The 12363-nt window shown below is 37.4% G+C and overlaps 2 protein-coding genes and 1 long non-coding RNA gene across 6 annotated transcripts in view; 2 read left to right on the top strand and 1 right to left on the bottom strand.

Moving 5' to 3' along the window:
* LOC108975761 overlaps nucleotides 1–5269 on the bottom strand; it is a 32142-nt gene extending 26873 nt beyond the window's left edge. Inside the window, exons 1-3 of one of the 3 annotated variants that reach the window (XM_018944469.1) lie at nucleotides 5013–5269; nucleotides 4956–4959; nucleotides 3206–4179 (exon numbers count right to left, since the gene is read on the bottom strand). In XM_018944469.1, the coding sequence (XP_018800014.1) occupies nucleotides 4051–4179; nucleotides 4956–4959; nucleotides 5013–5131 (252 nt within the window). In that variant the 5' untranslated portion in view covers nucleotides 5132–5269 and the 3' untranslated portion in view covers nucleotides 3206–4050. Of the gene's footprint in view, nucleotides 1–3205; nucleotides 4180–4358; nucleotides 4960–5012 lie in introns of those variants that run through there. The other 2 variants (XM_018944470.1, XM_018944468.1) reach the window with 2 other exon arrangements.
* A 599-nt stretch (nucleotides 5270–5868) lies between these two features.
* Nucleotides 5869–7251, top strand: LOC108975757. Its single transcript, XR_001993889.1, has 2 exons — nucleotides 5869–6136; nucleotides 6195–7251. It is a non-coding gene; the product is annotated as an uncharacterized LOC108975757 (long non-coding RNA).
* Nucleotides 7252–8800: 1549 nt separating this feature from the next.
* The window catches only part of LOC108975758 (zinc finger protein 502-like), a 26868-nt gene continuing 23305 nt past the window's right edge, over nucleotides 8801–12363 (top strand). For both annotated transcript variants that reach the window (XM_018944462.1, XM_018944463.1), the window contains exons 1-3: nucleotides 8801–8898; nucleotides 8968–9278; nucleotides 9329–9827. In XM_018944462.1, coding sequence (XP_018800007.1) covers nucleotides 9024–9278; nucleotides 9329–9827 — 754 coding nt within the window. In that variant the 5' untranslated portion in view covers nucleotides 8801–8898; nucleotides 8968–9023. The remainder of the gene's footprint in view (nucleotides 8899–8967; nucleotides 9279–9328; nucleotides 9828–12363) is intronic.

The following is a 12363-nucleotide window of genomic DNA, read 5'->3' on the forward strand; positions in this document are numbered from 1 at the left end:
CCAGCGTAAACACCACCAACAATGTCAGCCTAGAAATCCAACGCAGGATAACTCTTGCCAACAGATGCTACTTCGGACTGAGTAGGCAATTGAGAAGCAATGCCCTCTCTCGACAAACAAAAACCACACTCTGTAAGTCACTCATAATTCCGGTCATGCTATACGGTGCAGAGGCTTGGACGACGTCAACAACTGATGAGCCGACATTGCGAGTTTTCTAGAGAAAAGTTCTGCGAAAGATTTATGGTCCTTTGCGCGTTGGCCACGGCGAATATCGCATCCGATGGAATGATGAGCTGTACGAGATATACGACGACATTTACATAGTTTAGCGAATTAAAAGAAAGCGAATACGCTGGCTAGGTCATGTTGCCCGTATGGACGAAAACACTCCGGCTCTGAAAGTATTGAAGAGGAAGACCTCCACTCCGTTGGAAAGACCAAGTGGAGAAGGACCTGTCTTCACTTGGAATATCAAATTGGCGCCACGTAGCGAAAAGAAGAAACTACTGGCGCGGTTGTTAACTCGGCTATAATCGAGTAAGCGGTGACTACGCCAATCAAGAAGAATATTCCAATTTCTTTTTCACTCTTGAGACATTTTTGCATTAGTGTCCCATTTGTATTGACCCTTCGAAGAATATTTTCGCACGTCATATCATTCAGTTTTGCAATTAAGAACGCATCCGTTCGGAGGCGTTGTATCGTATTTGAATTCTTCTTATTCCCTTTTCTCTGCATCCAACGCTGAACCGTCAGCCAGTCTTCCTCTGTTATTGATTTCGCTCCGGAATCTTTAGGATTGTTTCCTCTTCCCTCGCTTGTGAGGTATCCTACCGTTTCCATATTGCCTTTTGCGTGTTATCTTAACAACCTTTACCTGGCTTGACGAATTGCGATTTCATTCACCTCACCATATGGGCTAATTTCTACTAGCTCACCCACATTATTTCATTTGCTTAGTCTTCCCTTTAGTGTCTTCCATTGTTTTCTCCATTAATCAGTTTTTTCAGTTCAATGTGTGGAGGGAAACGAGCCGAAATAGACAGGAACGGGTGTACCGTGAGGATCGACGCTTATACTGCAGTTCCCTAGAGTCTGGCCCGTGCTCTCAGGAATACACAGACGATTCCGCGCTTGTACGGAGCTATGCAATGCTTCTTGACCAAGGGCCGAAAGAGGAGGTTATTGATACACATCTTCGCTAATACTTCGGAAAAGCATCTATACATCACTCTTTCCACACCATCAGTAAGAAACAGCTGATGGTATTTCGGGGATCGTGTTCACAGGCGCATTTAACATAGTGAATAGACGCTGGACAGGAAGCCGATCATTATGAGTCCGTCGCATCTGGATTTTTTGTATTACCCACCGTACCCACGCATGACGGGGGCACAATTATTTTTGATAGGCGATATCGACTCACTATAAACTATTCGTCTATGATCGTGGGAACCGTAATGTAGTTTTCCTATATGGTTGTTGGGGTTGGGCAAATCATGATGTAGAATTTTGATTCTTTCCTATCGACTTAATACAAGTAGCGACTCCAGGTCTGGCTCAGATATTCCAAGAATGGGTTCTCCTGTGGCAAAATCCCCTGTCAGAGGGATCTTGCGAGAGCGTTGTGAGTGGCCGTGAATTGAAAACGGCTTCAATTCAAACTAACAGTGTGGATCGACAAAAAATATTCTCCCTCAAACCAGGCGCTTAACTCTAAGGAGTCGCTTTGTTTTAGTTTCCTATTCTGCGAAAGATTTATGGTCCTTTGCGCGTTGCCCACGGCGAATATCGCATTCGACGGAACGTGAGCTGTACGAGATATTTGACGACATTGACATATTTTAGCGAATTAAAAGACAGCGGCTACGCTGGCTAGGCCATGTTGTCCGATTGGACGAAAACACTGCAGCTCTGAAAGTATTCAACGCAGTACCCGCCGGAGGAAGCAGAGGAAGAGGAATACCTCCACTCCGTTGGAAGGACTAAGTGGAGAAGGAATGGCTTGGCTTGGAATATCCAATTGGCGCCACGTAGCGAAAAGAAGAAACGACTGGCGCGCTGTTGTTAACTCGGCTATAATCGCGTAAGCGGTGTCTACGCCAATCAAGAAGAAGAAGAATTCATGTAACATAGGAATATTCGTTTTTTTATGTAAACTAAAATTTCACCAATTAATTTTCGATTCGCAAAAATAACCATCAAATATTCACAAATTTATTATTAATTATTTCAAACCTTAAAAATTCGCGCTGCAAAGTGTGATTATCTCAATTAGAATATTAAATATTGTGATTTGAAATTTGGAATTTTTTCAATAAAAATAAAAAAACGTTTCTGAAAATAATAAGTTGCTGTCATGATCTTCGTTCGTAATTTTTGCTTATGCAGGGTGCAGATCTTGCATGTGCCAATGCAGTTTTTTATTTGGGCTTAAGACGGGGAAAATAGAACACTTGGCGTACTAAATAAATGAATATAACTGAGGAATAGTGTGGCAAATCTGGAGTCTTTGGTATATTAGAAGGTGGCGTTCGTTATACGTTGGAATTGAATTATCAAGCCTACCATTCGTTCTGTAACAAGTTCCTAGTCTCTATTTGAGACATTTTGAGGTAAAGTCTCAATTTGTGACTAGCTACTATTCACTAAACAGAGTCTAGCGTTAGTCTCAAATATTGTCTCAAATTTGAGACCTGATAGTTAGCAGGTCGCAAAACTAAAAAGAACCCTTGTCTGCCATTTTGAAAATACTGAATAGAGATCATCATAGATATTAATCGATTGTCGTTTTTTATAGTTTGAAGCAACTCAAACACGAAAAGGTTAAAAATAAATCAATTTTACATAAAAAGTCAACATATGTTTTTATTTTTAATGATAATTATGTTTTTTGACTATGTTATAGAAAATTTAATATTTGTTATTTTCATTCAAGTGTAAAAACATCTATGAATAATGAAATGTAATAGATTTTGTGACTGTCGCTTACAGAATAGCAAAATCGTCTCATTATATTTTTTAATATATTTTTCTATTTTGTTACAAGAAATAAAACTGAAATTTGTATAAAAAATGTAACTTATTGAATTCATTAAATGCTAATTTAAAGCAATTAAAGTTATTATTATTTTAATCCAACCTATTAGAAATTATTATTATTTGATTTAAAATTCCATTACGGAATTAGTTAGGCCTTGTATGACCTGCTTCAGCTCCCTATGTTCCTGCCGGTGATATCAGTTATCATGCTGCAGATAAGCTTGTTCCGAGCAGCTCATTATTAAAAGTAATTAAAAATGCGAAAAAAATATATATATTTTAATCATACACGATTTTCCAAAATTATTGATGAGCATGGAGGTGATGCTGTTGGTTCAGTTGGCTTGCCAGTTGGCTTGCCAGTTGCCCAGGATTGTATTGAGCTGCCTAATGGCAGAGGACTAGCTGCAAATGATGCTCGTAATGTTAGGCACTCAACTGTCAAAAGTTTATGTGCCATGAATCTAAAGCTTTGAAATTTCGATTTACTGTCAAATTAAAGTTAGTTAACTAAACTATTTTCCATTGACTATATAAATATATGGGAAAACTTACATGGGAATCGGCGAATCGATTTTTAACGAATTAAGAATTTGAATAGAAATACCAACTGTACATCATTTTGTTCAACACAGGCGTAGGGGAAAGGCTCTTCGTACTGAAGCTTTGTGTTTTATCAAAATTGTCACAGAATATCAACAACTTTCCTTCGTGATAAAAATTTCAAATTAACTATAGTTTAGCAATTTGTCAGGTCTACTGAATGGGGGTGTTAATATTCCAATCTGTCTTATTTTCTAGTTTTCCGGATATCTTTGAAAATACATTTTCTGATTTTTGAAAATGTATCAACTTTGACCTTGAAATCGATTTTGTCCGATTCTTATAAGGACAATATATTGTTTCACACTTCCTCTATGATTAATGCCAGTATTGCGGTTTTCAACCCCACTGCACTTCAGTCAAAGTGTAAAAATTCTGTATTGCCAACTTCAACTCAATCCGTCAGAAGAAATTGCGGTTGAAGTATGATCGAACTTCAACTTTTTTTGGGTTGTACAAGTTGGGTTGATTAGTATATAAATAAACTTCAACTGCTCTTAAGCAGTAAACATTCAACATTCGTGCAGTAAACTACAAAAAAAATATTAAAGAAATATGGAGAACGGGTAAAATAACTAATTTAATTAATGTTAAATTAATATTAAATTAATTAATATTAAATTAATTTTAATTAATCTTAATTAATTATTAATATTAATTTTAGAAAAAATAAAGAAGTAATTTGAAAAATCGGTGGAGTTAATGGAGAAGTTTCCAGAAGTAGGAAGAGGAAAGACACAATTTGGAAACAATAAATTCAAAACCAAAGAATTGTGGGAGAGTGTGGCATTGCAGTTAAATTGTTTAGGGCCACCAAGCAGAACTGCCTACGAATGGGGACGAGTAAGTTATGGTTATGACAATAAAAATATTAACTAAAAATAAGATTTTTTTATTAGGTGTGGATTCGCTATAAGGCAAATTTAACGAAAAAACTTGCCGACAACAGGAATAACTTCCTTGCGACTGGTGGTGGACCGTCGCTAGAGCCGTCGCTGAGCCCAATGGAGGAGAGCGTGGCCCAGCTCATTCTCAGTCATTTGAATTTTAATCCATTGGGCACAAATATGTTGTTCAATTATATTTAGACCATCTTTAATTACTGAAGATATCGTAGGTTGCGCCAACCCAATGTTAAAATCATTTCCACTGCTTTTTTGATAACCACCGTCAGCAAGGAAACGCAGAGTTGCCCATAATTTTAATATAGGAGGTATGGCCGTTCCTCGCACACGTTTGTGGAGATGTTCCTTCATCTCATTCAGTAAGAAACAAAATGCTTCTTTATTTAATCGAAAATAACTTACGAATCTGCAACAAATATTATTAAAAAGCCACTCAATTGTGAAAAAACTATGGTTTACTTTGCATTTGGAAGCTCCAATGGATTTGAACGATCACGAAGGCTTTTCCGTATACGTAGCACATCAATTTTTCCCCCAATATTTTCGTCATTGTAATATAGATCAACACTTATATCCATTTTTTATTTATTTTAATGTTTATTCACTTTTTCGCGAGCGACAACTGAATTCAATTGTTTCAATATGTCGTTTAAAAAATGTTAGCTATTTCACTATCTGTAAAATTTCCCTTTCTTAGGTTTCAACGCCAATCATACTTCAACTGAACTTAGTTGAAGTTCGCAATACCGAAAGAGTTTGGTTGATCTGAAGTTGAATTGCCTTAACTTCAACTCGACCAAGTCGGGTTGAAAACCGCAAAAAGAAATAAAATCAATAGGGGTATTCTCTTGTTCTTGTAAAACCTTTGCACTTAGCATGAGTTGCAGATTTTTCCTCCTAACGCAAGGGCACAACAACAAACACACGCAAAAAATTATTTGCAATGGCTCTAAAATATGTCAGACCAAAACATATGTTTATTTGCGTGCAATGACACCTAAAAATATAATTGTAACCCTGTTTTAGCTGTCATTTTACATAAAGACAAATTTCGCCGTTAAATTGTTGAGGAAAGTAATTTTTAAAGAGATTTTATAATTTCTCTTTAAATTATAAAGATTTGTTACAGTTTTCATTGTTAAAAATGAATGCAGAAGGTGCGCCAATTCACAATAGCCATCACTACATTCTGTAATGGGTGCTCTCGTCCCTTGTATATTTCGGTATAGGTTTTTGCAAACTGCAATCTTGTAAGAGCAAGAGAATCCCCCTAATGTCTTCAACAACTTCCAATATTTGATTCTAGGCGTGAACACAGTTGCGTGGATATTTAAATTTACATCGGATAGAAATGAATTAAACGAATTAGTAGGGGTATTCGGAATCTGTTGTATTCGTAGTAATTATTTACTCTTTTTACAACGAATTCAGAAATACACAAGAAAATCGCGAACACACCCATTGTAATGTCGTTGTAAAATTTGTCGAACAGCTGATTTTTGTGCCACAACAAATAAAAAGCGAAAAAACTAAAATATTAGATTTTATTGTTAATTGTGAAAATCAAATTGCTGATGTGAACGGTAGGTAACTCAAATACTTATAAATAAAGAGCTATTTATTCGAGTTCGGTATTTGTAGATGCCGATGATGCAGCCGTGGATGATATTTTAGACTGCTGTATGGAAGAGGTGATCGCTATATTGCAGTGCCGCCGAGGAATTCAGAACTGGAACTGAACTGGATGATACCAGGTTGAAGCAAATGTTAAGGGTGGATCGATTTCAATTCACTCATTTGGTTGGGTTAATTAAAACAGATGATGTTTTTAATCGACTTCACTGATGCAAACAGTTTTCTATAGAGTTGCAACTTGCAATTGTGTTATACAGACTTGGGATTTATGGTGAAAATGCTTCCATAAGGAAAATAGCTTCTATTTTTGGAATTGGCGATGGAAACACAATTGGCGTTGTAACAGAAAGAGTATTTAAAGCTTTCCAACGATTGGAGAGAAAAATTATATTTTGGCCAGATTACGCTGAAAGAAATTTAATTTCCCAAACGTTCAACGAACTTTCATATTGCATTGGTTACGTAGATGGAWCAGAGATTGCTCTTGCCGAAGCGCCCGTCCATAACCACAGGACGCATTTTTCTAAAAATCGACGTTACTCTATAAAAGCTCAAGTGGTTTGTGACCACAAATGCAGAATTCGACATATTGTAGTGGGCCATGTGGGTAGCGCTCATGATGCTAAAGTATATAAAACATGCGCTTTGTTTCCTGAAGAGTCGAAATTTTTTTCAGGATTTCAGTGACTAGCAGGTGACTCAGCTTATCCGATTTCCAAAACGTTAATAACACCATATCGAAGCAACTCAAAGCAATTGGACATACAAAAACGCAATGAATTTAATCGACGCCATAGTAAGTATCGCGTACGAATTGAAAATTGTTTTGGGTTGTTAAAAGAGAAATTTGGTAGTCTAAAGGAGCTCAGAATTCGAATTCAAAACAGAGAAAGTCACAAATTTAGTAATAAATTAGTAATAGTACAAGTTTTTTGAGTTAGAAATAAATTTAATAAACAAAAAGTTTAATAAGGCACTCTTTCATATAACAATAGATTGTTGTTCCATAAATAAATAAAAGAAAATGTGTAATTTTTGGTTTCTGTTTTCTGAAAAAAACTTAGCTTCTGCTAGCCGCTCTTTCATCTCCAGCTCCATAGTCAAAATTTTTAATTTATCCTTATTGTTCTCTTTTTCTATGGCTAATTTTTCTTTTTCCAGCTCAAACATCTTCTCGTGTCTTTCTTTTTCCAAAAACAAACTTTTCCTTTTATATACTTATCCGTTTTTCCTCCCTTTCCATGTAGTCTCTGTGTTTCTCCTTTTCTAATTCTAAGCGTTGCATTTGTAGCTCATTTCTTTCCGATTATATTGCAGATAATTTGCAAATTGCTGTTGTGGGTGCCGATTTCCTCGTCTTTTCAGCGAATTCTACTGCCTTGTTGTCATTTATATTTTGAGCTCGTTTAGAAGAAACTGGTGTTGCAATTTCGATATCAATCGGGAACGTATAAAATACATTATCATGTTCGCTTTCAGTCCTTGTCGCAATTTCGTCAACGAACATACTACCACTGTCATATTCGCTCTGCTGAATAATTTCACATTCACCATGGTTAGTTGTACCATCTTTGGACTGGAACACGTACTGTGTCGAGTCTGCCGATTTGCTATTAAAAAATATGCTCTGCAATCACTTATAATGGGGACACATCTTGCTCAGTTTTTCTAAAAGCATAAAATAAATTACTAATAAAATATAAATTTCGAAATTCATTATACTTACGATCAATACTTTCGATACCTTGTTCCTCTAACGGGCCGGCGCCTGTCCCATTTCTCCACTGCTTTGCTTTTTTGTATGCGGTGCGCTGTTGCGTACTTTCCACCGAACTAAATTCCAATCTGCCCAGATTCCTGTTTCTAATAGTAATTTTTTGTAAAAAATTTGTGCAGAAGGCATCTGTAGTATAAAAAGATATAAAAGCGTCCATACAAAAAAATATAAACAAACAAAATAAGAATAGCTGCAAATTACTTCAAACGACGGATGCTCATGCAAATAGTTAAGAACTTGTCCCACTTCTTCTTCTGTCCATTTCTTATTAGGTTTTTCCCGCCGCCTTATTTTATCCTTTTTTAACTTCTGTAAAATAGACTTTTTATTAAAATATTTAAAAAAAAGCTTAGCAATAAAAACTTACAGCGTTCATCATTCCAGCCATCTTTTTAATTGTGATCAGCTGTGAGAAATGTACAAAACAAAAACCACAATTACAATAGGGTCGCACTATTGTATTTTCTTACACTGTTGTATTTGAATGGTACGTATATTTTGCTGTTGGATTTTTACTACATTTACTATAAAAACCGCAGAAACCACGAATACAAAAATACAATGGCAAATACAACAGATCCCGAATACCCCTAGTGTATTTGTAGCAAAAAACTTATTTAATTCGCGGCCGATAGCCCAGGATGCTAGTGCTGCGTATTTTCTTAGTTTGTATAATAATTGTATTATTATGTAAGCTTTTATAAAATAAAAAAAAATAAAAAACTTATTTAATGTTTGGATGAAGATTTGCAACTCTGCCAAAAACGACAGTTTCCGTACATATCGATTTGCGATATATTTCTGTCCTGCTGTAGTTTTGTATGTTAATGTTATTTGGGTATAATACAGTAAAACATGTAATAATACATCTAGAAGTGTAAAATTTTGCTATATTTTTTTTTTGAAATTTACCATATTATATAAGCTTGGGAGGTATTGTATAATATTCTCATTTGAAAATGCTAATGTTTGTTTATGACAGTAATATATAATGTTTTGCAGGTGGTACAAAACTTAATACAAGGTTCTTACCGTGCATATATACAATTCAATCAAATATGGTGTTAACTTCAGAGAGAAAATACTTCAGTAGTGAATCACATATCGATGAAGGGAATACGTTAGTCCAGAATGACTTTATGTTAAGAAATGCAAAATGTTTCCTCTGTGATCGCGATTTCGTTGAAGGAGAAGACACTTTCCTAATATTTGAAATGCGGCTGCGTGACGATGGTGGAATTGATAACCCTTTGTCTCTTGTATTAGCAACTGCTTTAGGCAGAGAATTAAATGAAATAAACTCGCATTCCAATGTAAGAAACAAAGATTCTTTTAAGATTGAATATAACCTTATTTCTTGCAGTTACTCTGCTTGTCTTGCAATACAAATATTTTGGAGTTTGAGAAACTACTTCATAACTTTTGCGAATTACGAATAAAAATAATCAAAGCGTATAATCGAACTGTTCAAGTATACAACATAGATCCCATACTTATTGATTGTGAAAACGAGATATCTCCATTAGAGAAGCCTGAATTCGGTGAATTTATTGAAAATATAATTATTGATGAATTGCATAGCAAAACTCTAAATGAAAATTCAACCGAATGCCAGAACGAATGCTTGGGATCATTTAGCGATGACATTGCAGAAGGTATTGAGACGAATGTTCTTGTGAACACAGAACTCACATTGGATGACACTGTAGTGGACTTAATAGAAGAACTTTCCGATAGCGAAGAAATGATTACTGAATCTAAACTTTTAAATATTGAAACGCAATGCGAGGCACATAGTGAAAGTTATCAATTCAATAAATACAGCGGCATTATTACGAACTTAACAGAAAATCCTCAGCAAGGTAAGTGTTTGGTTTGATTTATACTGTAATAACCAGGATTATAGCATTTAGTTTTGATATCGTATTTATTATAGACAATTATTATTATTTACTTGGAACTAAATTTATTATATTTCCGCACATTCATTTATGACGTGTAACCCGAACTACGTTTATATATCCATACTATTATAATAAGTACTAAAGGTTCTTCAAAATGTGTTTATCTAAACATTTTTGAACAATACTGCCAAATATTTTGTCCACTCTTTTCCAAAATGTGATTTTGTAAGTATTTTAATTTTATGTGCCAGCTACAGTTAAGCACACAGTTGACAATTAAAATACCGTACAAATAACTAAATGTGTGCTATTTCTTTGTCTAATGAATTGTCGATTGAAAGGAGTAACAACAGGAAAGTAAGCAAGATAATGACATCTGCTTACTGTTACTTGTGACTGAGCCAAACGGTAGAAAAGTTCAAATTCTGATAGATTAAGGTAACTTTAATTGTTCGTGCTGAATTAGATATCAGAATTTTACCTAGCTCAAGTTGGTACAGTTTATGCGATGAGAGGAATTTTTTTATTATAAAATATAATATTACTAATAAAAATATCAAAGTTGCCAAAGCAATACTGCGACACTAGCCTCTACGGCTGTGCAATCTGCACATGGGTCGCACGCTGCGTCGCCACTCACCCCTCAAGTGGCCGTGGACCTCCACCGTCCTCAGGAGCTCAAATAGGCAACATAGCTCCCACTTTGACCTGTCACCCTCCAACCTTCATTTAGCTCCAATCCTCGAGATTTTTACAGCTGCAACAAAAACCACCTACACGCCACTCCCTCATCTCCAGCATCACGCACGGATACCTGTGACAAACCCGTATACTTCTATTCAACGGCAACAGATTCCAGAGTAAGATCGAGGAGATAGTTGCACTTATGAATCGGGAACGCATTACAATAGCTGCGGTCCAAGAAACCAACGTTTTACGTAAAGATCGCGAGCGATATAATGATGGTGGCCTAGATGTCATATCGGACAACACCGTGCAGTATCATCTAATCGATGAAGGCATCGACCGCAGGGATACTACCCTAGAATGTAAGGGTATAGCTATCCAGTCAGGTGATGTCGAGATCGAAATATTTAATATATACATCCCGCCAGTTACATGTTGCCCTACAGGATATCACCCGAATATAGGTGCGCTACTTCGTGGTGAAAACCGTTTGGTGCTAGGCGACTTTAACGCGCCCCACGATCTTTGGCATTCCTGTCTGTCAAATGACCGTAGGGGGATGGAGYTGGCGGAACAGATTGACGATTCGACATTCTGCACAATGAATGACGAAGCCCCCACCAGAGTTATGGGCACTTGTAGCAGCTCGCCCGATATTACAATCGCTAGTGGTGGTCTGATAAATAGCATAACCTGGCGACCTATGCTAACTCTCGCATCAGACCATCTACCCATAATTATCTCGATCGAGACACGTGCCGATTTCGTTTCTGTGGACAACCGCACCTTCGTCAACTTCTACAAAGCTAACTGGGTCGGCTTCACAGAATTTACTGAGAGCACCTTTAACGCTCAACCCATTCCTACGGACGTATGCGTTGCCGAACGTCAATTCCGCAAGGTGATCGCAGCAGCTACCGCTCGCTTCATACTAGCTGGACGAATAGCGGAAATGTGCCCCAACTTCCCAGCCGAAGCAGCCGTTTTAGCTAATGAGCGCAACACCTTACGCCATGCCGATCCCGGGGATCCCCGGATAAGGGATCTCAATTTGGAGATTCGGCGTATTGTAAACCAGCTTAAGCGGACGAAATGGATAGATCACCTGAAGTCCTGCATCCTCTCCACCGGTGTGAGTAAGCTTTGGGCTACTGTCAAAGCTTTGTCCAACCCGAAGAGTCACGACGACCGAGTTGAAGTTCAATTCAATGGTCATGCCTCTCCAGACCCGAAGAAGTGCGCGAGCTATTTTAGCCGGCAGTTTACACTGCACYCTYSGGTAGACAAAGCCAAACGATGTGTTAACCGACGGCTGCGCAAAATGCCAACCGACGGCGCGCCACTTACTTTCACCGATGAAGAGGTTCAGGGTGTCATCAACAAAGCAAAATCTTCCAAATCCATTGGCCCTGATGGAATCAACATGCTAATGCTAAAGCATCTAGACTCGACGGGAGTAAAATATCTCATCAAGGTCCTTAACCTGTCGCTAACCACTCTTCAAATACCCGATGTGTGGAAAAACGGAAGAGTGGTCCCACTACTGAAACCTGGGAAACCCGCTAACAAAGGGGAATCTTATCGCCCGATAACTCTTCTCTCCCCAGTAGTGAAGACACTTGAAGCCTTGTTACTCCCGACATTCACTCACCACCTGAGCCTAGCCAGCCACCAGCATGGATTCCGTAAAATGCACAGTACCACCACGGCACTTAGCGTCATAAACGCTCAGATAGTTCGTGGCCTCAACCAGAAACCACCCTGTGAGAGAACGATCCTCGTAGCGTTGGACCTGTCAAAAGCTTTT

The sequence above is a fragment of the Bactrocera latifrons genome, unplaced genomic scaffold (genome assembly GCF_001853355.1).
Source record: "Bactrocera latifrons isolate USDA-ARS-PBARC rearing strain unplaced genomic scaffold, ASM185335v1 scaffold_698, whole genome shotgun sequence".
In the NCBI taxonomy this organism is placed as follows: Eukaryota; Metazoa; Arthropoda; class Insecta; order Diptera; family Tephritidae; genus Bactrocera; species Bactrocera latifrons.